Below are 24,742 nucleotides of genomic sequence, written 5' to 3' on the forward strand. Positions count from 1 at the left end.
CCGGGAAGATCCCACATGCCGCGGAGCGGCTGGGCCCGTGAGCCATGGCCGCTGAGCCTGCGCGTCCGGAGCCCGTGCTCCGCAACGGGAGGGGCCACAACAGTGAGAGGCCCGCGTAGCGCAAAAAAAGAAAGAAAAAGAAACCTGGAAATATACATATGGAATCTTTGAGACCAGGCTGGAAAAGTTTACACTTATAACACAGGCATGAACAATATTTTAGCAAGGGCATAGTATTATTAGAAATAACATTGAGACACAGATGGAGAGAGCAAATGTATGGACACCAAGAGGGGAAAGTGGAGTGGGGGTGGGTGATGAACTGGGAGATTGGGATTGACATGTATACACTAATATGTGTAATATGGATAACTAATAAGAACCGGCTGTATAAAAAAATAAATAAAATAAAATTCAAAAAGAAAAAAAAAGAAATAGCAGAATATACATATTTCTTTTATTTTTTATATTCACAATGTTAATGTACAACTTGATGCATTTTCACAAACTGAGCACACCCATGGGACCAGCACCCAGATGAAGAGCTAGAACACTAGCACCACTCCAGAAGCCAGGCACTCTCTCACCAGAGGGAAGCACTCTTCTGTCTTGGTTTGCCCCATTTTGAACGTTATATAAATGGAATCATGCAGTAGGCACTCTCTTATATCTGGCTTCTTGTGCTCAACATTGTTTGTGAGATTCTTCTATATTTTGTATGAGTCATAAAACAGTCATTCTTTTTGCTGTATATAGATTATGCTGGGTGACTCACCACAATTCATTCATTCACTTATTTCAAATAGTGCTGCTTTAAGCATTTTAGTAGACATATGTATGCATTTTTGTTGGGTATACATTTGGGAGTGAAATTGCTGAGTTCTGAGTTCAGCTTTAGTAGCTACTAAGAGGCTGTATTTTAAGGTAATTTATCAACTATAGAGGCCAAGTCAAAGTGATTAGAAAGGGGGAGATGTGTCATCTGGCTTTTCTGATAATTCAGGTTAGAATGAACAAGAGCCTAAATCAGAATAGTGGTCCTGGAAATACAAAGGATGGAAGAAATGGTAAATCTTCTAGGATTCATTTATTGGGGAAGAGGGGAGAGTCAGAGATATCTTTGAGGCGATGCCTTTAGTGGGAAAAGAGAAGTCAAGAGGAAGGTGGACCTCTGGAGGGCAGATGAGACGGATGTGGGCTGAGTGAAGACTGGGACAAGTTCACAGTCGCAAATGCAATGTGGGAGTTGTGATTAGGGCTTTACAATGAGGATTTGGAATATTTTTCAGAAATGCTAATCACTGAAGCAGCTGGTATAGATAAAATCATGGAAGAAAGTAATGAAGAGAATGGCTGAGAGGGCAGTGAGGCCAAGGACTGAGGGTTTGGCCTCAGGAATCCTTGGTGACCTTCCAGGGAACAGTGTCCACAGAGCAGAGCATTTGGCTGGAGGAAAAGCAGAGACCGTAGTGAAAGGACAGGGAGGGCTGCAGCTGGGGGTCACTGAGAGGGCAGAACTTTGGGAGGGGAGATATTTTTCTTAAGAGAAGAGACATTATCCCCAAAGATACAAGGATTCAATAAATTGTATCACTTATGATTTGTGATACTTGGGGACGTGTGTTTCTTTAGAGGAACATCATTCTGAGTTTGATAACTCGTATTTTAAAAGATAGTCCCATTAACTTCTACTTACAAAACTTACAAGACTGCACTTACAGTTTAATGCAAACACAACAGAAAGGGGGAACTATTCACTTCTTATTTTTAGTAGTTCTTTAGTTTAGTTCTTAAAACCATACTGGCTCCAGTTGATGATAAGCCATCTATTTAACAAGCTGCCCTCTCATTTTGCTAAGAGAAAGAGAAGTAAAAATGAAAACAGGTGGAAGCATCCTATTCAGCAGGTTATAATGCTGTCAGGAAAAGGAGCAGGCTTGGAGTAGGATTTTACATCTTCCCAAAGAAACATGATTGTGGATGAGAAGGAATGTGAAAACCACATACATGTAAGATAAAGCTTTTCCCCTTACTCTGTGCCAAGTCGAGATAACGAGGGAAACTCAAGTGACTGACTTCTTTCATCCTGAAATGACTTATTTGACACAGCTATTCAGAACACAGCCAAGAATCCAGAAAGAAACAAGCAAACAAGTAAACTATAGATGTCACTCCATCTTTGCTGTAAGGCTCTGATATTTGTAAGAACATACTCTAGTCCACCCATGAAGCATATTTACTCTCAAATAAGACCCTGTTCCAATAAGCAGGATAAGCTGGTTTTCGGTGGGGGTGGGTGGGGGGCTCAAAAAATTAAAACTGCCAATTATAGTATTTTATTTTTATCCTATGGACCTTATAAATGACACAATTGCTCATCTCTTTGGATGGGTTACTTAAAAGCTCAGAACCAAATTCGCATTCCACTTCTAACAAAACGGCAGAAACTTCTGGGATGCATTTTTTTTTTTTTTTTTTTTGCGGTACGCGGGCCTTTCACTGTTGTGGCCTCTCGCGTTGCAGAGCACAGGCTCCGGACGCGCAGGCTCAGCGGCCATGGCTCACAGGTCCAGCCGCTCCGCGGCACGTGGGATCCTCCCAGACCGGGGCACAAACCCGCGTCCCCTGCATCGGCAGGCGGACTCTCAACCACTGCGCCACCAGGGAAGCCCTGGGATGCATTTTTGAGAGTACTAACTTCATCCCTGGCCCAGTCTCCTTGCTCTTACCCTTGCTTTTTCTTCCTCTAATTGCCTAATTTCATCTATTTTAAGCTGCTGTGTAACCTTTATGAGTTGGAGAGTGTTTAAAGAAAAATGTCAGTACATAATAAATAACAAATAAAAGTGAGAATAAAATGCACAGGCAACACGACAGCAAGAAGAAATGACTATGAAAAAGTAGTGTACAACAGAGGAAGGAAAACTATTTAAAAAAAAAAAACACCAGATACATGAACTCAAAAAGTTTATTGATTATTCTGGAGCTACTTAGTTTAAGGACAAGCAGTTTGTCACACATGTCAGGCTCCTCTGAGGAAATCTTTGTGTCACATCCCAAAATAGTTATTCATTTTCATAGTGATGAGTGAATCATCGAGAAGGGGCATATATTAAATACTGTGTATTCTGTTTTAGAAGGAAGAAAACTATATATTTCATCTTTAAAATGAATTTTGTTTGTAAAAGGGCAAGAGAATCACCATCATTAAATAACATCAGAAAAGTTAAATTTTCTGTAATAGAGGCGTTTTTGAGTTTTTTGATCTCCAACGAGTTCTATAGAGCTCATATGTATCAATTTACAGAGCTGCTTCCAGAAGGAAAAAAATCTGACCTTCTGACTGTACAAGCCTAAGAAATGCTCTTCCTCTAAAAACATCTGAACAAATGATAGAGAAGACAAACCATCGATGTAGTTATAATCTGCCTTAAGAAAGCATATCAACATACCACTAATCACATACTAAGTTCATTTGAAGTGAAAGGAAATTTCAGTTAGTGCTTCAGAGATGATTGTAGAGTTGGTATCAGGTTATATAAGGAAACACAGTTTTTGTTCAGCTTTATTGAGGTATAACTGACAGATAAAAATAAGATATTTAAAGTATACATTGTGATGATTTATGTATACATTTTTAAAGGATGAGGATTCCTTCTATCTAATTAACACATTCATCACCAAATATATGTATATATACATACACACACATACAAATATGTAATTTCTTGAGGAACCTCCATACTATTTTCCATAGTGGCTGCACCAATTTACATTCCCACCAACAGTGCACAAGGGTTCCCTTTTCTCCACATCCCGACACATCATCTCTCATCTTTTTGATGATAGCCATTCTAACAGGTGTGAGGTGATAGCCCCTTGTGGTTTTGATCTTCATTTCCCTGATAATTAGTGCTATTGAGCACATTTTCATGTACCTGTTGGCCATCTGTAGGTCTTCTTTAGAAAAATGTCTATTCAGATCATCTGCCCATTTTTTAATTGGATTGGGGGGGCAGGTTGCTATTGAGTTGTATGAGCTCTTTACAGATTTTGGATATTAGCCCGTTATCAGATAAATGATTTGCAAATATTTTCTCCCATTCAGTAGGTTGCCTTTTCATTTTGTTTCCTTTGCTGTGCAGAAGCTTTTTAGTTTGATGTCGTCCTAATTGCTTATTCACAATTTTTTTAACCTTCCAGGCAATAGCCTATTACAGGTCCCTCCTTCCCCAACCCCCAGAAAATAAGACACATAGTATCCTGCCGTCACTGGGTTTTGCTCTGTTTTGAACCAGGAGGACATGAGCTGCGAGGAGAAGCTGTACTTCGGCATGAACGAGTACAGTAAATCTCTTCAGTGGGGAATCACGAGCCCACTTCTGAGATGTGATGAGACTTTTGAAAAGATGGTGAACACACTCTTGGAGAGGTAAATAAGGACTTTCAACCTTTTCTTTAGCTGTACTTGCATGTCTGAAATAGCCAAATGTCTATTGTGTCAGTGTCACAGGGAATTTTGGTGGAGCCCAGGCTGTGCAAATGACATGTGAAGGCAGAATAAAAATAGCCTTTCCTAAGATGACCTTTTACTCAGATGGGTTTTCTATGATCATCCAAGACCAACAAAGGAAACCAGTGACTCAGAGTGGGAGGTAGAACCACTTTCTGTGTTCTGAATTGTCTCCCAGGCAGGCTTCTTTGCTGCACCCAGAGGTGACTTGGGCACAGAGGGATTTGCTTATTAAAGACCATTCCTCTGAGGTCTGGCCTTCCCCACACTTTTACATTTTCCTCTCTTTTCTCCTCTGTCCACCACAGGCAAGTACCCTCAGTAAAAACAAAACTTTACTCTGAGAGATTTGGAGTGTAGACTGAAGAAAATTAAAGAACAAACAGATCATTTAAGTGAGTTCAGTTCTAAGTGGCCCTCCTCCATCCCCGACCTTGGAGTTAAGATTCATGACTCTCTGTCTCCTTTTTCTTCCCCAATTCCAGGTCAAACTCTGGAAGAGCAAAGGGTTTTTCTGGTTTTTTTTCCTCCCTGATCTTGAATCATAGACTCAAAAAATAGGCAGAGGCATTAGAATTTAATGTAATAGGGAATTCCCTGGCAGTCTAGGATTTGGAGCTTTCACTGCTGTGGCCTGGGTTCAATCCCTGGTCAGGGAACTAAGATCCTGCAAGCCGTGAGGCATGGCCAAAAAAAAAAAAAAAAAAAAAAGAATTTAGCCTACTAGAGGTCCCTCCCTGCCCTCCACTACAGTATTCTGTTTGATCATCCAGTGATGGGGGCAGTTGGGCACTATTTGATGAGGCACATTCTAATTTTTAGTAGCTCTAGTTCTTAAAACTGCCTCTAATTGATCACAAACCATCTATTTAACAAGCTGCCCTATAACTTTGCTAAGAAAAAAGAAAGAGAAATAAAGATGAGGACAGGGGGATACATCCTACCCAGCAACTTATAATGCAGTGTCAGGAAAAGGAGCAGGCTTGGAGTAGGATTTTATATTTTTGCAGCTGTTGGATTTGAGAAAACTGACACTGAGATGTTAATTCTTTCACAGCACATGTGATCTTAGATTTCCAGAATCATCCCATGAGTCTCCCCTTTAAGTGTTTCCCACCCTTCTGTTCTGTCTGCCCTCTTGGAACCTATCTTTTCTTCCAGTAACATCACTCGAAGTTTTATAACTCGTATTTTAATGGATGATCCCATCAACTCCTATACAACTTTTTTAATACTTACAAAACTACAGTTACAGTTTAATACAAACAAAACAAACTAGGGAAACTATTCACTTCTAAATTCATAGCTCTTTCAGTGTGAAATTTAAATGCCTGTATGTCAAAGTTACTCTTTGATCTAACTCTGGCTTTCCTACATGGCCCAGTAAAAAGCATTAAGCCTTAAACTTGGATCATCTGTGCCCACTTCCTCAAGCCAAGTCACCCCAGGCTAATAATAGCTATGATTTATTGAACACTTGAAGGGATTGGCCCAGGACTGATTGAACTGAAGGATTTCTTTACTTTTCCCCAATCTACTAAATTCTTACCACATAAGAAGACATTGTTAGAGACCTGAATAAAATCCACACTCTGTCTCTGATCAGTTGGATGATCTTGGGAAAGTAGCTGAATTTCTCCCAACCTTTAACTCAGCCTCCTTCTATGAGAAGGTGGAGTGGTCGGAACCCAGGGAATCTGTGGTCCTTTCCAGCTCTAAGTACTTCAGAACCACACTAGTCATTTGATGACCCTAACTGGTATTTGACCCTGGGCTTTTCTGTGTAAGGCTGGTGATGACTGTTTCACTTTAAATAGAATTATAAAGTGGGGCAAAGGTGAAATCCCCCACTGGCCTACCCAGCTGCTAGGCGGCTGCATGTGCTACCAGCTGGCATTCAGAAGGAAAGTTCAGACTCGCCATTGTTTTGCAGGCTCCACGAGAGGCTTGGCCAAGCTCGGGTCCAGGGCCTTGCTTTGCCCATGCCTACGTTCTTTTTTTTTTTTTTTTTTAACATCTTTATTGGAGTATAATTGCTTTACAATGGTGTGTTAGTTTCTGCTTTACAACAAAGTGAATCAGTTATACATATACATATGTTCCCATATCTCTTCCCTCTTGCATCTCCCTCCCTCCCATCCTCCCTATCCCACCCCTCTAGGTGGTCACAAAGCACCGAGCTGATCTCCCTGTGCTATGCGGCTGCTTCCCACTAGCTATCTATTTTACATTTAGTAGTGTATATATGTCCATATATACATGCCTACGTTCTTGATACCTGCAAGCACCTCTTCATGCCTGCAAGTGGGTCCTCTTTGCCCATTTGTATTCATTCTGTCAGCTGGCCTGGCTTTCTGAGGAATAGCACATTAATGAGAGGTTTATTTTCTGCCTGCTCTGTAATCGTAAAAACTGCCAATTTGGCAGTCCAGTGAAGGGTGGAGGGAGGGGAATGTTGAGGTGAGTCAAGGACACTCCTATTATTTGCTGGGCACCCTTCACTGAGCAGCGGCTCAGGTGGGTAGGAGGCCACACCACTAGGGGGTGCTATTTCTCCAGCCAGCTCCAAGTTTTCTCCATCTTTATGGGAAGATATTGTTATTGCTACAAAGGAGCTGACCTCATATTAGCAATAATAATTACTCTTTTTACTCCTGATACTCCACAGACATTACATTAGTGTCTCAGTTTCCTTAACTGTAATCTTAAGTGTAAGAGAAATAAGCTAACAAGCATTCTAACCCCAAGCCACCAGCAAGAGGTTAGGATCTAGGGATGATCCATTATGGCTCTGTTGAAAATATGAACAGACCAGTGCTTCTCAAAGTGCAATGTGATTGTATAAAATAGATAACTAAGAAGAACCTGTTGTATAGCACAGAGAACTCTACTTCGCCACACAGTGGAAACTAACACAACACTGTAAAAAACTATACCCCCCCAAAAAAAGTGCAATGTAATAGAAATCACCTGGGGACCTTGTCTAGCCTGATTCTGATTCAGTACATGTGTGGTGGGAGGATTTGGCGGTTCTAACAAGCTCCCTGGTGATGCTGCTGGTCCAGAGACCACACTGGGAGAAGCTCGGGTCACTAGACTGTCCCTAAACCTCGTGAACTTGCTGTACCTATCCCAGCAGGTTTTGTGAGCTCACCTTTTCCTTCTAGTGATGTGGGCTTCAAGGTCATTCTAGAGCTCAAGGCCCACTCCTATCACGAACCCCTTTCCCGCCATGCTTGGTCTGCATTCCTACAGCACAGACCTCGCTGTCCCAGTGGGCCCCTCGCCCAGATGCTAGCTCCCTGTATTCTGTTGAAGGTACCCCAGGCTGCACAGCATGGTCGTCCGCTGCTACCTCCTCATCCAGCAGTACTCGGAGGCTCTGATGGCTCTCACCACCATGGCGTCCCTCCGAGACCACAGCACGCCAGAAACACTCAGCATCGTGGATGACCTCCTCAGCTGCCCAGGAAAAAACAAAAGTGGGAGGGGACACATGCTCATTCTCAGGGTGCCTTCCGTGCAGCTGGCGATGCTGGCCAAGGAGCGGCTGCAGGAGGTGCGCGACAAGCTGGGGCTGCAGTACCGCTTCGAGATCATCCTCGGGAACCCTGCCTCTGAACTCAGTGTCGCAGCCCACTTTGTGGCGCGATTAAAGGTTAGCAATGGACAGAGACGTTTGTTCTGTTTTCTAGGACTCCCGTGTAGGTGGCTCAGAGGCCTGAGTTTGATGGAGTTTTGCAAATGTGTCAGTGTGATCTTCGTGACCATGTTAAGGCTAAACTAAGGGACGTGTCCACTTTCCAAGTTTAATAAGATTCTGTCCGGCCCCCCTTTTAGCACATGCATGCAGTTGGTCTTCCATGCTCTCCAACTGCAGGTGCAAAAATGCGATGACCCAATTTCACCCCATGTTTATTGACCTTGTTCGAGATGCATCTAGCCCACTGCCATCTGTTTTCTCAGAAAAAAAGGTAAGTTGTTCTCTCGGACCTCCGTGGGGCACGCCTTTAAGTATCATCCGTTCACTGAATCTTTTCTGTTCGTGTAGCCTATCTGTCTGCTCAGAGTGGGTAAAGTATCCTGTTTCATCTTCAGTGCTCATAGAGAACTACTCCCCACCCTCGTGCATGTGGATTCCTCAACAGTTTGCTGTTTCTTTGTATTCGCTTTGGCCCCAAGGCGTGGGCTAAGCTGTGATTCAGCCGAGCCTCCTGCAGAGGGATTTGTGCATGGCTAAGCACCGCCCATCCTCCACCCCCGCCCTGCCCCCCTGCACGGCCAGGGACGCACTGCTTTTCCTGAACCCCTCCTGTCAGGCATGGCGGGCGGGGAGAATTTCTTAATTAACTAACCTAAATCTCTACCTCATGCCCTGCTCAGACTTTTCTGGGGACTTTTATAATCCAATGTGTCCCAGACATTTGACAGCATTTCAAAAAATCCTGCGTACACATAGATATGGTACTAAGGCTAGGTACTATGTGTCTGGGGTAGACCGACATGGTTTCTGCACCTTGCACACTAAACACTGAGCTAAACTGGGTGAAGAAAAACCTAGATTGACACAAATTGTATGAAAAGAAAGCACGTAGTCTTAGGGGATTTGCATTCCCACCTTGGGCTGCAGTTTACCATCTGCAAAATGAGAGTGTTGGACTGCATGATCTCTAAGAGCTCTAATTCGAGGATTATTTAGTGTTCATAAAGCATTTTGCAAATGTAAGCCTTTGTATTGTATTCTATTACCTATTTTGAATAATCCAAAATGCAAACAAAATGTCTTGTATTAGCTTGATACGTAGCTAGAACAAATAAATCTGTCTAAAAATAGAAGCTCCTCTATTTAGTGGAAGTTTTTACATTTCACATATGAATATATAGATATAATGCTCACAATATTAATTTAGAGCCATAGACCACATTACAGCAGAATTCCTGGGATAACTAACAAATGAGAGTCCTGAAATTCTTCTTACAGTATAATTCATAGAGGCATAGGTTGTGAGACAATCTGAATAATGCTAATGATAAGGAATCTGGAAAAGCAGATAATCAGCACTGCTCTGTGAAGCCTCACACACCTACTGCAGGGAGATGGTCTAAAAGGATGTGAGGCTGCAGGGACTTCTCTGGGTCTCCATTGACCCTGACCAAGTGCAGCTACTTACAGAGTCTTAGGTCATTTGTTCGGACCCTTCAGGAATGCCAATCACTAAATCAGTATAAATCAGCAGTCCTAAATAATATGCCCCTCTGGGCCATTGTTTGAAAACTGCAGCCAAGACCTGAGCTTCCTAGCCTGGCTGCTAGCACATCAGAATCACCTGCAGGGCTTCCAAAGGGCTGCTGGGAGTGTGCGCCATACATGAAGGGGGTCTCAAGTAATTACTTCTCAAAGCAGTTGTATCTCAATTCTCATGAGTCGCTGCCAGGCACCAGCCACACAAAAGAGATTTCCATATGGTCAAAACCTCTTGATCACATCAATCCATCCTTTTTATATTCTCTATTTGTGTGGAAGTGAAAATTTGAAATCCCTTTGGAATGTTCACATCCTAAGAAAGATGACCACTTGCCAGGTGGTCTCTGTTTCACCTGTTTATTTCTTTTTTAAAAATTTTGTTTGTTTATTGGCTTGTATTTCTACCCCCATAGCCTGAAATTTCCATGAGGACTTTTCCTCTCAATATGAATAGCACCCAATGAAGTTTCAGGCACAAAAGAGGCACATGTAAAAATTTGTTAAATTAATTAACCATTGTAGCATTCTTTGACTCTCATTCACTCTTTTTCTCTTTTTCACCTGTTTATTTCTAAATTACCAACTTAACCACTGATGAGATAGCACCAGTGTGCCTTTTATCTCTAACGTTGGGTAAAATCCAATGCCTCTTTTTCCATTAGATGGTCTTATTTTTGTGCTTACCTCTAATTATCCTTTAGAAATCGTGGTTAACTTATAAGTGATAACAAGTACTTTGGAAGGATACAAGGTTTATATCTAAATAAATCAGTTCATCCAGAAGGCCTGTGAAGCTTTCATTAGATTTCCTTGGCCTTGAACCCCATATTATCCCTGAAGTCAATGCTAGCCTACTCTTTTGTGTTGTCTTAACTGCCTCTGCAGGAAAATCATCCTGAGGGCATGACAGATCCATAGAAGAATGGCAGCCATCAATCATCAGAAGTAACAATGTGACAGAAAAGCATTTTATAGGGGGTTTAGCTAGCTCTGATTGGTCAAGAGTAAAAGTGGAATTTGTTTAATCATCTTTTGAAAATAAATCTCCTTATAAAACATATCTGTTATCCCATCATTATAACCCAACCTCATTCTCGATAGAACGATGAAATATATTCGAGGAGACCCCAGTGTCAGGGATATCATAAATCCAATGTGAAGGCTTATGAGTAAAACGATTCCTATTTGCAGAATTATTTGCTTTGAATTAGGTAATGTTCTGGTTCCCTTTGACATGAAAATATATGGAAAACTGAATTGGGGGGGAGAAACTTTCTTCTAATATCTTAAAAAATATTTTGACAGATTAATTTTCTAAGACATAGAAGGTCTCTCAAACTTGTAAACAGTTACGTAGATCCACTGAGTCCTCTTTGGCGTGCAAACATATGATAAAAGATTGGGCAACAAGGTTCAGGTTGGTTCTTCCAATTTTATAAGTTATACGCATTTAACTTGAAGTAATTTTGGGTATATTTAATTCCAAAGACTGGTTTTCCTAGACATCAACAAATCAGTAAACAAACTCTGTTATATCATATCATATCTTGCCTATTTCTTTTTATCCCATTCTGATTTTAGCAAAGGAAGTACCAGTCTATTTTAAAATAAAATTGTATGCATTACTTAATACCTCACTTCTTAGTCCTTGTTCCCAAAAGCATTATCTGAAATGCCAGTTCATTTCTTAAAATAACTCCTGCCAGAAAGCCGATATAAAGCACAGTTAGATCTACACACTTCATAAAAAGTAGTAGAAACCACCTTATCTACTTAAGAGATGGTTTATTTTCTCTCTGCTCTAAAACAGACAGAAAAGTCTATAAGATCTTTTCACTTTTGAACATCTTTCAAGTTGGGATTTTCTTCCTCTTGATATATTCATGTTTTCAAGATTGATGTTCCATTTATTAAAGATATTCATGTGTGTATATGTATATATGGGTTAATATATATGAGAAGTTGATTACGTGTGAGGAGTTTTGTTGAGATTCTTTTATTAGTCATTTACAACTGAAATGGTCTTTTTCAATCAGTCTGAAGAGTCTGTCCATTGTATGAAGGAAGTGTACTTAAGAGCCTTGAGTCAACTAGTTTAACTAGGATTTCTGTAAGGTTTGCACCATCGGTGGAATATTTCATATTGTATGTTTCTTTGACCTGTGTGGCTAATGTATGATATAAACCAAGATCTCCTGTTTTATCCTACTGAGATAAAACGAAAGGCTACATTCTTCTAGAGTGCTTTGTGTATGTTTTTTAGTAGCAATTAAAATATATGTACACACACAAACACACTTATTGGAAGTCATTTGGAACCACAGATGTGTATAAAGTCTGGCTGTAGAAACCTTTAAGAAGGTGGGAACTTAAATGAAGGGCTTTAATTTTATTGTATGGGTCCCTTTCTACAGACTTGGAGAGGAAATGAAGCAGAAGAATGGACCCCTCGGACATACCAAGATCTAGAAGGTCTGCCTTGTATTGTGATATTAACTGGCAAAGATCCCCTTGGAGAAACCTTTCCCAGGTACAATGTGAATCATTAGTTTTTATTTTCCATTAGTTGCCCACCTGAGCTGGTGGTTAAAACTTGGCTGATGCTCACCCATTTCATTCACTTGGCAAGTGAGAAGAGAATTGTTTTATTCGGGGATATAAGAAATTTAGCCCTCCTTGAATCTTTCTTTTGACTTTCCAGAGATAGCCTAGCAATCTGGGGAATGGGAGATAGCCACAGATGAGAAGTGTTTATGCATCGAAGCAGGGCAGCCAGAGGGGCAGGGAGGAAAAGCACTGCCCCCAATGAGGAGTTTTGGGGATGAAGTGTCTCTGTTAGTCTGCTGTTCCCTCAAGGATCCAGGGCCTGTAGGGTGGAAGGCAACAGCACCAATAATCATAGCACTCACTGAATGCTTATTACCGTGTGTCAGGCATTGTCCTAAATGCCTTACCCTTGTCATGCCATTCATTCCTTTCAGTAACTGGGTCAGCTGGACACTGTTACTCTATTTTATATGTGGGGAAAATGAAGTGACTAGCCCGAGGTCCTAAGCTAGGAGGTGGCAGAGCTGAGGTTCACATCAGGCATTACCTGGCACCGAAGCTCACGATTTTGACTGCTGCGCCGCACCCAGACACCCAGACACACATAAACATGGCGGGCCTCACCAAAGACAGACTCGCCAAAGATATCGATACTTTCGTGCAGGTCTTTGAAGTACTGTGACCTCCGGTTAATTGATTCAAGCTATTTAACTCGCACGGCCTTGGAGCAGGAGGTGGGTCTGGCGTGCTGCTACGTCTCAAAAGAGGTCATCCGGGGGCCCACTGCTGCCCTGGACCTTAGCGGCAAGGAGCAGGAGAGAGCCGCAGTCAGCGAGAACGAGGCCGAAGAGCTGCTTATCGACCTGGAGAGGCCCCAGAGCAACAGCAGTGCCGTCACTGGAGCCTCAGGTCAGCACTTTCTCCTTCAAGGGATCAGAGGCAGGAAGTGAGGAGGGGGGTAGGAGTATGGAAGGCAGAGGCATTTGCTGACTCCCATCGAGGCTGTCAGAGACTTGGGTGACTCAGGCATCCTGTCCAGACCTTGGTTCTCCAGGAGAGATACTTGGAAAACATGACTCTTGAGCAGCCACAAGATACGTTCCTGGGGAAGCATTTAATGATGAGCTTGCTAATAAGCTAAATAATACAGAAAATAAATTTCATCAACCCCAGCTGCCACCATTTTCCCTAGTCTCTCTCACCCTAATCATCTCATAGATAGTAGGCATCTGATATTTGCACAAAGGCCTTCTTTTCCTTCCAGATCCTGAAGCTGTAAGTTTTTGCTTATTGGTCTAGTATCTGGCACAAAGTATTTGTTTGAATGCATGAATGAATGAGTGACTTTTCTAAGTACTTAATGGCAAGTGTTTGTATACTGAAGGCTACTCTGGGGCCATGGGTTGACTGCGATGATCCAGTCTGCAGCCTGCCAGCCACTCTCTTATTGTGTTACTGTGCGGTTGATGGCAGTGCTTTTGGCATCAGTTTTCTTCTGATAAATAGTATTAAGCAAATACAGCACTATTTCCATTTTTTTCTGACTGTGAAAGTTATAATAAAGCTTTACATAGAAAACTTGGAGAATGTAATGAAGTATAGAGAAGAGATAAAAAAATGAAAACTCCACAGCAGAGGGAACCACTCCTTGCGTTCCTTCTCCCCCGTGCTTCCCTTCTCTCATCTCCATGACACACACACACACACACACACACACACACACACACACACACACACACGCAAACACACACACACACAGTTTCATGGCCAAGAGCAGCACCAGTCTTTCTATTCACTCTGTCAGCTGCTGTTGGATGGGCTCTCTATGAGAACTGAAAGGCAGGTATCTGTGGGGTTTTCTGACTTTCTGTGGTGCCCCTCAGCCTGGAAGAGCATGGGGACTGTCCTTTGGGGTCTGCCCAGCTGCTCCTCTCAGTCAGGGGTCAGGGCTGTACCTCCCCCACCCCATCACTACAGGCTCCCCAGTTCTGCCTCTGCGACCAGGTCAGAATAAAGGGGAGAGGTTGGGAGAAGTGTAAAGGGTAATAGAGGGGAGGGGGACTATCACATCTAGAAGCTTTTGGACACCAGCATCAGTGACCGAGAGGCAAGGAAGGAAGGGGTGGGGATGGTGATGAGCGTTGGACTTCCTTCCTGTGGCTCTTTAATCAGCCCCACAAGCCTCACGATTCTGCCCTTGTTCTGATTAACTCACACAAAGGTAATGATTTGCCTTCTGCTGTTTTAGAGTTTTCCCCACTTTCAGGATGCATGTGCTACACACACACATCACACACACACCCCACCGGCCTCGGGGTGACTCTGAGGGTCCTCAGGGGGGCTCACTGCCCAAGGTGTGCAGGCCCGTGGACTCCAGGGCCGATGAAGGGAGAGGAAGCCCTCACACAAAAGTCAGATGGGCAGTGGAGTGACGGTGTCACGAGCCTCTGGTTACTGGCTATTCATCTAGGATCTCCCAAGGCTGGGATATGACCCCCAGGCCTGGGAAGCACCGGTCTGAGCCAGAGAGGGCCTGCAATCTTGAATGTAATGAGCTTCTGGTTTGTCCTCAAGCCAAAGAGGGGCTGATGGACTAGAGGGGAAAACATGTTTGAAGTGAATTGGCCGCAGGTGCGGGGATCTCTGGGCAAAGAGCAGCGTCTCGCTGGGAGGAGATGAAGCTCTCCCTTCCCACGGAGCTGCTTCCCACGCTGGTCTGGGCGTCCATGGAAGGGGCTGCACGCTGGGGAGGTAGCCAAAGCCAGAAGCGTGGGGCTCTGGGACCCCCAGGAGGAGGCGAATGGCACTGGGGCAGGACTTGGATGTGAGCCTGTATCGGTCAGGGTCCTGGAATGAATCAGAAGGCTTATCCAAACGAGGTAACCTGAGGAGAGTTTAATATGCCGGCAGGATGTAGCCAAGGAGCAGGAGATGGCGTGGTCGACCCCAGGGCGCCCGGACCACCACGCGGCCTGAAGACGCCGGGGAGGGTGTGGGGGGGGATGGGCAGACATGGGCCCCGGAGGAAGCCGGGGCGGGGGGTGGGGAGGGAGTACCGATTTCCTATGGCGTCTCCACCGGCCGACCCCACGCAGGATCGGGGGAGGGGAGGGGAGGGGTGCCAGGACGCTCTGTAGTCCGCGCACCGCCGGGCCCCCCGGTCTCTAGGCCGGTTCCCCCCTGGCATGGGAGGCGGTGACAGAGCGGGCGCGCGGCGGGCTGTTGTCCGTCCTCTTTCAGGCTCCATCATGGAGAACGGGGTGAGCTCGTCCAGCACCACCGACAAGTCCCAGAAGCAGCCCCTGACCCCCAGCTTCCGGAGCCCGGCCAACAGCGTGGGGCTGGACGAAGGGGTCTCGGCGGGCCTGGCGGGAGCCGGAGAGACCCTGAAGCAGGAGAGCGACTCCCTGGGCCCCCAGATGGCGAGCAGCACCACCTCCAAGCCGTCGTCGTCCTCGTCGGGGCCCGGGGCGCCGCGGTGGCCGGGACAGCCGGGGCCGGGCTGCCGGGGCGCGCACGCCGCGCTGCCGCCGGTCGTGATCCTGTCCAAGGCGGCCTACAGCCTCCTGGGCTCGCGGCGGGGCGGCAAGCTGCCGGCGTCCGCGGCCCTGCTGCCGCACCCCGACGTGGCCTGGGCCAGCCCCCTGCGGCCGCTGCTGCCCGGGCACGCGAGCGCCGAGGAGCAGTCCCTCTACTACCGCCGCTGGACCGCGGCGCGTCCGCACCACGCCGACCACGGCCACCAGGCCGACCCCGCCTCGGGCGCGCGGCCCTGCCATCCCCGCCGCCTGCTGCTGACCGGGCCCCCGCAGGTAGGGAAGGGTGCCAGGGGGGCGGGGGGCCCCGGAGGAAGGGAGCGGGGGAGAGGGGGTCTCGCATTGGGGTCCAGCGATCGGGGCACGGAGGCCCCCCGCTCCGGCAGGGAGACGCGGAAGAGCCCACGTGTGAAATCTCTTTTCTCTTTTCCGCCCCTCTCCTCGCTAAACCTCTCTCCATCAGGTGGGGAAGACTGGCTCCTACCTGCAGTTCCTCAGGATCCTCTTCCGCATGCTCATCAGGCTCCTGGAGGTGGACGTGTACGACGAGGCAGAGATCAACACCGGTGAGTTCCGAGCCGGCAGCGTGGGTGTTAACACCACAGCAGGAGCTTCCCGCGTCCTCCTGGAGGTATACATCCGCTCATGGGCAGGGTTCTCGAGAGGTTAAAGGTCGAGAGCCAGCAAAGAGTTGTAAGCAAGCTGTGGCCGCGTTGAGCTCCCTGAGGTCGGGGTGAGTCTTCCCCTCTTTCAACCCCCGATCCCCTCTGTGTCCTGTGCGACGCTGGGCAAAGAGGCATCTCATAAAGCCCTGTCAGGTGGGTTCACTGCTCAGATGGTCAAACTGTCCAGGTTTAAAATTCGAGTGCGGTGGTCTACTGCTTAAGGGTCCAGGGCATGTTTTATACTCTGGATAACCAGGCCTTTGTTGGTTCGTCAGAGTAGATGTTATGTTTTGCCTGCTGGCTCCGAGGGAAGGTGTGTGGGTTACTACGACGAAAGGAAAACTTCCAGGAGCAGAACAGAACCCTGGTGCCATAAACAACCCCTTGGCACTGGCAGTAAGATGCAGGGGCTGGTGCTTGACAGACTAGCCTGTGCCTTCTGCCCAGCTTCTTGGCCCTTCCACCCTGGCTGTCACCTGTGAAGGAGGCAGTTCCGCTCTGCAGCCCGTCCAGCAAGGCCAGAAAGGGGGCATGAGCAGGGGTCAGCCAGCATTAGCTCTGCAGCCGGGGGAGTGTGGCTTCAAACTGTGGCTTCACATCTCAGAACAGAATGACCGTGTGCTGGAAGGAACAGGGAGGGGTAGGGGCAGGAGAGAGAATTGGTAGTTCTTCCCAAGTCCCTCAGAGATGAGTCCAGAGAAGGAAAAGGCCTTGTCATCTTCCATCAGATTAGCCCTTGGAGACCTCCCCTCACTTGCTTTTCCTAAATAGTTGGACCTGTTCTGTGACCAGCCCAAGGGACTAGTTTAGTTCAGAACAAGACTAGGTAAAATCAGCCATATTTAATCATTTTACTATGGCTTTTGGCTCTGTTTCCATCCTCACCAGTTCACATCCATGATTCTAGACACAGACACACACAATTCCATCTTCCTATCCACATCTCCTTGTTTGTGTCCCCAGCTGAGCTGTACCAGACCCCCAGGCCCACCACAGAGGGGACTGAAACACCCTGGGCTGCATGGAGCGGACTGGGCCCCAGGGGCAAGGGCAGAGCCAAGCAGACGAGGAATGAGGGGCCGTCATCCGCTGACTTTCCCCCAGGCTCCTTGGCGCTGCAGGAGAGTGATGCCTTTACTTTTCGCCTCAGATCCTGCTACAGGGCCTACAGCTGTGAGCGTCAAACCTGGCCTTTGTAACGAGAAGCACTGTTAGTTTGGCTTTATTCCTTCACCCTCATTTTAGTGCAGGTGAATGCAGTGGTGCTCTGGAGAGGCACAAGGGCGCCTTTTTTTTTTTTTTTTTTTTTTTTCGGTATGCGGGCCTCTCACTGTTGTGGCCTCTCCCTTTGCAGAGCACAGGCTCTGGACGCGCAGGCTCAGCGGCCATGGCTCACGGGCCCAGCCGCTCCACGGCATGTGGGATCCTCCCAGACCCGTGTCCCCTGCATCGGCAGGCGGACTCTCAACCACTGCGCCACCAGGGAAACCCAGACACCTTTTTTTAAAACTAGAATAAGCTTTAACTTTTAAATAAAATGCATACTTTTAAAATAAAACTTAAAAAAAATAACTTTAAGTTTATTTTTATTTTTGGCTGCGTTGGGTCTTTGTTGCGGTACGTGGGCTTCTCATTGCGGTGGCTTCTCGTTGTGGAACACGGGCTCTAGGTGCACGGGCTTAAGTAGTTGTGGCACTCGAGCTCAGTAGTTGTGGCACCCAGGCTTAGTTGCTCCGCGGCATGTGGGATCTTCCCGGACCAGGGCTCAAACCCGTGTCCCCTTGCATTGGCAGGCGGATTCCCTGTGCCACCAGGGAAGCCCCTAAAAAAATAACTTAAATAAAATGCTCAGGGATATAAAAAATAAACAGTATTGTGTTTAAAAGCTAATAGCTGTAATAATAGTCTTTAGGCATTTTTTGTTGTTGGAATTTTTTTCTTCGTTTCTTCCTTTGAACATTGTCTTCAGCTTGACCTTATAGTTTTTAGTATTAATAACAAATATTATCTACTGGACACCCACCATGTGCCTGCCACTGTCTTAGCACTTTCAATATGCCATCTGGAATCTTTACAACAATCAGGGGACCCTGAGAGGTGAAGGTGCCTGCAGGTGTGAAGTCACATTGGTGGGGCCTGAAATCAAACCCAGGGCCCCAGGCTGTCAACCTGGACTGCATGTCGGAACCACTTAAGGGGCTTTAAACACCACGATAGGTGCCTGAGTGATGAAGGAGGTTCTGGGCGGTGTGGCCTGAGCACAGGGATTTTACAAGCTCTGGGTGATTCGTAATAAGCAGCAGACACTGAATCTTGCTCGGTGCGTCCCTGAAATCTCTTCAGCATCAACGTCTTAAAACCCCACAACTAAAACTCTAAGACAGAATTCAGATCATCCAAAATTAAATACGATTTTAAGGCAATTTGGGGGGCTGGGGTGGGAGACCAGTTGATCTCCTAGTTGTGGAAGTTTGTGGACTGGGTGTGCAGGGGCTAATGATGGGGCCCAGTGAGGACAAGCATCTCTCCCAGCGTGGGTATGAAGGGACAGTCTGCTTCCCTCTACCCTGGACACGGGAGCTCACTTTTCAGAAAGGCCTTTGTCCACCCACCTGGGCGGACAACATACATACATACAACCTTCCATCCCTGACACTTGAGAGAGAGGGAGGGAGGCCAGTTGGTCTGGTCTGCCTGCTCTGTGCACTTTCTTTCTTCTTGGCCTAGATCACAGCGAAAGCAGTGAAGTGAGCCGGTCAGAGGGAGAGCCCTGGCCTGACATCGAGAGCTTCAGTAAAATGCCCTTTGACGTCAGTGTGCATGACCCCAAGTACAGTTTGATGAGCCTGGTATACACTGAGAAGCTGGCAGGGGTCAAACAAGGTCAGTGCAAGTGGAGGCTAAAGGTCGAGGGTTCACCTAAATGGGGGCAGGAGGCCTGGGGCAGTTTAATCTTTGAGAGTGGCTTCATTCATTCTCCTCTGCTTTTCTCTTGTTTTATACACATACATGTCACCTTTTCATTTTCATAGCTGCCTCTCAGGGCATAAGTTACAGAATCCTGGGAAAGGCCCTTCTGGGGAGTGGGGGACTTTCTTCCCAAGCATAGGGGCTTCAGGCACATCACGGGAAGGTCTTTTGCCCCTTTATACACAGAAGGAATAAAGGAATCCAAAGTTGAGGAGCCCCGGAAACGAGAAGCCGTGTCCATGATGCTGACCAAGTACGCAGCCTACAACACCTTCCACCACTGTGAACAGTGCCACCAGTACATGGACTTCACCTCTGCCTCCCAGGTGCAGCCCCTTTGCCCTTGCCTGTTACCCAATGTGGATTTTTTTTTTAATTAATTAATTTATTTATTTTTGGCTGCACTGGGTCTTTGCTGCTGTGTGCAGGCTTTCTCTAGTTGTGGTGGGCGGGGTCTACTCTTTGTTGCTGTGCACGGGCTTCTCATTGCGGTGGCTTCTCTTGTTGAGGAGCACGGGCTCTAGGCACGTGGGCTTCAGTAGTTGTGGCACGTGGGCTCAGTAGTTGTGGCTCGCGGGCTCTAGAGTGCAGGCTCAGTAGTTGTGGTGCCCGGGCTTAGTTGCTCCGAGGCATATGGGATCTTCCCGGACCAGGGCTCGAACCCGTGTCCCCTGCATTGGCAGGCGGATTCTTAACCACTGTGCCACCCGGGAAGCCCACCCAATGTGGATCTTGTATGTAAGAGAGGAAAAGTCCCAGTCTCAAGCCCTAGACAGAGGATGGCTTATATATGAGATGGAGCCACTCATTTGTGAGCAAAATGCTTGAAGCAATTGATTAAGATGATTTGGGGTCTATTAATAAAGGATTATGGGTGGGGGAGGGTGAGTGAAAGAAACTGAGTTTGTGTCTTAAGTCACTTCATCAAAATGGTTACATGTGTCATGTTTAGATTAGAAAGTAGCTGAGGTGTCTCTCTGTGATCCTGAAAAAGCTGGATATTACAGTATGTTTGGCAAAAGGGTCTTTTCCCTCCTTTGGGTTGTTGATGAAAATGATGCTATTATCTACAAATTTGTAGGGTGCGCCCTTTGAGCTGTGAACAAGTCTGTTGATTTGCAGAGACCTAGTCTCACTCTTAACACCAGCGAGTGATGGTTTTGACCATAGGCATACAGAGGAGTCAGTGTTTGCTTTTTTATTTGAAGAGAACTAAGAGGTAGGAACACAGAAGGTGAGCAAATACCTCATAGTATTTAGCTTCTTATTGGCCAGAGCGTCTTTAAGCACAAAAGATGGGAAAGGCAACCAATGATGGTCATATCCAGAGCCTGTTTGGGGGATAAGCTCCATGTTGCTTTCCCTTACTTTACCTTCTTGACTTCTATTGTTTGGCTCTGAACACCTAGAACAACTCTTCCTCCCTATAGGATGTGCTGAGTGGATGCCCCCCAGACTTGGCTTCTGCTCTTGGGGACCAGGTCTTCACTCTTTCCCCACAGGGTACTAGGAGGGATATACTGATCATTATGCTCTTTTGGTACAAGTTAGCTTTCATACCCCATTTGGTTTCTTGTGTTATTGAAAACTTTTGGTGGGCTAGTTTGAAATCAGCTTACAATGCTTTATAGGATATAGAGGATTCAAGTCCCCTGATCTATAAATCATCGGCTTTTAGAACATTTATTAAAAACCCTCTATTTAAATAGTTTCTGTGTGATTACAGTACTCACCAAGTAGTAAATTCCAATACTTGTGAAGCAGAATGAAGGAGAATTTAAGGGAAGAATTACAATATTATTTCTCTATGAATGTAATATTTAGGTTAAAACTCTTGGGAAAACTACCTGGATTCTAGTGGCTGCTGAAAAGTGATATCTTTTCATTAAGCCAAGTATTGTCTGCACTGTAAAGACCTTTATTTAGTCATTCACTGAGGTGGGTTACTGAGAGTGTGTGAACTTATCAGCAATTTAAAAAATAGGTTAGGTTTATATTTGGCTTGGATGAGTCAGAGGTCTCTCCTGGAAGCCAGAGTTCTAGGCTAAATGTTCAGATATCTTCAGCTTCCACTGTAGCCAGGAAAGATGGGGCCACAAAGGTATTTTAATAATGTCAGTCTTTATAGTTTACTTAGAAAAATGATATTCATTTGACCTGACCCACACAGAAGCGTTTTTCCCCATCACTGGGCACCTTTGGGAATGTTTACGTGGCAGGACATCCCCTCGGTATACTGGACCTCCGTAGGACTGAGCAACAGTGGTTCTAAGAAGGAGAGAAATGCAGATAGTTTCCAGCAACAGGTATTTCTCCACACACGGAGAGGCTGTGTAGGGGCAAGATGCTTGGCTCTCTTGTCAGCGGCAGCCACTAAAAGATGAGGGGTCTGCCTTTCCAGCCCTCTCGACACTGCACGCACAGCAGGTCTGGTGGCAGGCAGAAGTTCAGGTTAGTTTGCCTCTCTCAGTAACAGCCTTAACAAGTGGCCTGGAGGTTTGCGAACCGTGAGTTTACATTCCCTCCCTTTCTTCTCTGCAAACGCAGATGTCCGACTCCACCCTTCACGCCTTCACGTTCTCTTCCTCTATGCTGGGAGAAGAGGTGCAGCTCTATTTCATCATTCCCAAATCCAAAGAGAGTCATTTTGTCTTCAGCAAGCAGGGCAAACACCTGGAGAGCATGCGGCTGCCCCTGGTTTCAGACAAGGTGGGTGATAGCATCTGGACACAAGGATTGACAGGCCTCAGGTACTAGATCAGGTTCTCTAAGCTTCTGATATCTAAGGGTTCTAATTTCTCTTTTTGGTCTCTGGTCCTTTCTTTCCCTTTTTCTTTTTCTCTTTCAGCAGAATTTGAATGCGGTCAAGAGCCCTATTTTCACTCCTTCCAGTGGTCGCCACGAGCACGGACTCCTAAACCTCTTTCACGCCATGGAGGGCATCAGCCACCTGCACCTGCTGGTGGTTAAGGAGTATGAGATGCCGCTGTACCGCAAGTACTGGCCCAACCACATCATGCTGGTGCTTCCTGGCATGTTCAATAATGCAGGCGTGGGTAAGGGGGCCCCCAGATGGGGGGAAGGGCTGGAAAGATAAACTGAGCTCCATTCCCCAGGCATGAACTTTCAGAGGTTCCCCTGCCCCTGGATAGTGTCTTGCCCTGCAGGCCAAAGGACTTTTCATTCCTCTTTAAATGAGTTTTCATTTCTCTTGATCTGCAGTTTTGCAGAATTTTTAACTTCTGAGGACTAGTGACCAAAGAAGTCACTGGTACGTTGAGCACCCTGGGAAGGATTGGGACTCTTCCCAGTATAGGCCGCAAATGTTCCTTGCTGCAGGCTGGCAGCGGGAACGTCACAGTGAGGAGGAGAGTCTGAGGAGGAGGGGAGTTAGTAGTTCACACTCTGGTCTGGAGGGATCTCTGAGGGTCATCACTAATCTTAAAGGCACACAGCAAGTTCTTGGGGGCTCTGTACAGCTGGGGACTGGAAGCATCATCACTGCCTATGGCAGTTATCTTAAAAGTGCCTGGAAGAAGTCTTTCCTGCTTTTCCCCAAGGAGTTTAAGAGCAATGGGCTGATTTCTCAGAGGCGGCACCTGGTTGTTGAGTGTATTGACAGAGCCAGGGATGAACTGGAGAGAACGGTCTAGAGCTCCTTCATTTACCTCCTGAAGGCAGGAAACCGCCACATGGACCCAGTGTTCTAGAGCTCTACTGTCTGGTCACTCCCTGCGTCTAACTCACTTCCCATTGGCTTCTGTGAGTATCTCAGTGCAGAGTCTCAGAAGGGCTGAGGATCAAGAGCTTTAGAGGAAGAACATCCAGCCAAGAGCTGGAGTGAACACAGAAGAGACCCGAGTAGTGCCCTGGATCCACACAGGCCTTCTCTCCAAGTCTCTCTCTCCCTTTCTTCTTAGGTCTCTTCCTTTCTTGTTCTCCATTCCATTCCTTTTCATGTCCTTAAACTTTAGCCTTAATATGGGATTAAAATATTTTCCCAAACTGGTTTGTTTTGAATGCAATTTTATTTCCCATGTTTATCACATATCAAATGACTTAGGACTTTCATATATTTCTGGTCCTTTATCCTCCCCCAAACGATATATCTCCAAACTATCTAAAATCTTTTTCTATATGCATATGACCCTCAAACTATACCTTTCTGTGCCTAACTGACCTTTAGGAGAAAAAGTTCCCTCATCCCAGATCTGACTGAATTTGTTTAGTGCCAGTTTTGCCATTTTTGTAATAATCTGGGCAGAGAAACCAACATATATGCAAATAAAATAAACACAAATTAAATTTTTTTTACTGTGGTAAAAAACCACAAAATTTATCTTAGCCAATTTTAAGTGTATGGTTCAGTAGTGTTCAGTATATTCACATTGTTACGCAACCAATCTCCAGAACTCTCTTCATCTTGCAAAGCTGAAACTCGGTACCTTTAAAGGCTAACTCCCCATTTTTGTTATCCATTCACCCACTGAGGGACACTTGGTCTGCTCCTCACCTTTTGACTGTTGTGAATAATGCTACTATGAACATGAACACAAAACCCTGCTTTCAATTCTTTTGGGTATATACCCAAAAGTAGAATTGCTTAATCACATGGTAATGCCATTTTTAATTTTTTTTTGGAATTGGCATGTTGTTTTTCATAATGTCTATACCATTTTACATTCCTACCAACAATGCAAAATGGTTCCAGTTTTAACACATCTTTGCCAACACTTGCTTTTTCTGGGAATTTTTGATGTTGTTCATAGGCATCCTAATGGGTGAGATGGTACTTACTGTGATTTGATTTGCATTTTCCTAATGATTAGTGATGTTGATCATCTTTTCATTTGCTTGTTGGCTATTTGTATATCTTCTTTGGAGAATCTATTTTTTAGTAAAGTTTTTATTGTTGACTTGTAGGAGTTCTTTATATATTCTAGATATTAACCCATTATCAGATAAGGTTTGTAAATATTTTCTCCCATTCCATAGGTTGCCTTTTCACTGTTGATTGCATTCTTTGTGCAGAAGTTTTAAATTTTTTTGTAGTCCAGTTTTTTTCTCTTGTTGCCTATGCTTTTGGTGTCATATCCAAGAAATCACTGCCAAAACCAACATCCTCAAGCTTTCCCCCATGTTTTCTTCTAAGAGTTTTATAGTTTTAGCTCTTTGATCCATTTTGATTTTTTTAATATAGTATAAGGTAAGGGTCCAACTTCATTCTTTTGCATGTGGATATCCAGTTTTCCCAACACTACTTGTT

General features: G+C 45.5%; 1 protein-coding gene across 11 annotated transcripts in view; it reads left to right on the forward strand.

The window, feature by feature from the left end:
- GREB1L (GREB1 like retinoic acid receptor coactivator) overlaps positions 1–24,742 on the forward strand; it is a 265,362-nt gene that overhangs the window by 229,573 nt on the left and 11,047 nt on the right. For 7 of the 11 annotated variants that reach the window (XM_055080757.1, XM_055080760.1, XM_055080759.1 and 4 more), the window contains 10 exons: positions 4,299–4,432; positions 7,832–8,171; positions 12,173–12,288; positions 12,970–13,214; positions 15,546–16,117; positions 16,305–16,407; positions 19,234–19,389; positions 19,663–19,802; positions 22,024–22,185; positions 22,325–22,532. In XM_055080757.1, coding sequence (XP_054936732.1) covers positions 4,299–4,432; positions 7,832–8,171; positions 12,173–12,288; positions 12,970–13,214; positions 15,546–16,117; positions 16,305–16,407; positions 19,234–19,389; positions 19,663–19,802; positions 22,024–22,185; positions 22,325–22,532 — 2,176 coding nt within the window. The remainder of the gene's footprint in view (positions 1–4,298; positions 4,433–7,831; positions 8,172–12,172; positions 12,289–12,969; positions 13,215–15,545; positions 16,118–16,304; positions 16,408–19,233; positions 19,390–19,662; positions 19,803–22,023; positions 22,186–22,324; positions 22,533–24,742) is intronic. The other 4 variants (XM_055080763.1, XM_055080766.1, XM_055080758.1 and 1 more) reach the window with 2 other exon arrangements.

This window comes from Physeter macrocephalus, chromosome 19 (assembly GCF_002837175.3).
Source record: "Physeter macrocephalus isolate SW-GA chromosome 19, ASM283717v5, whole genome shotgun sequence".
Taxonomy (NCBI): domain Eukaryota; kingdom Metazoa; phylum Chordata; class Mammalia; order Artiodactyla; family Physeteridae; genus Physeter; species Physeter macrocephalus.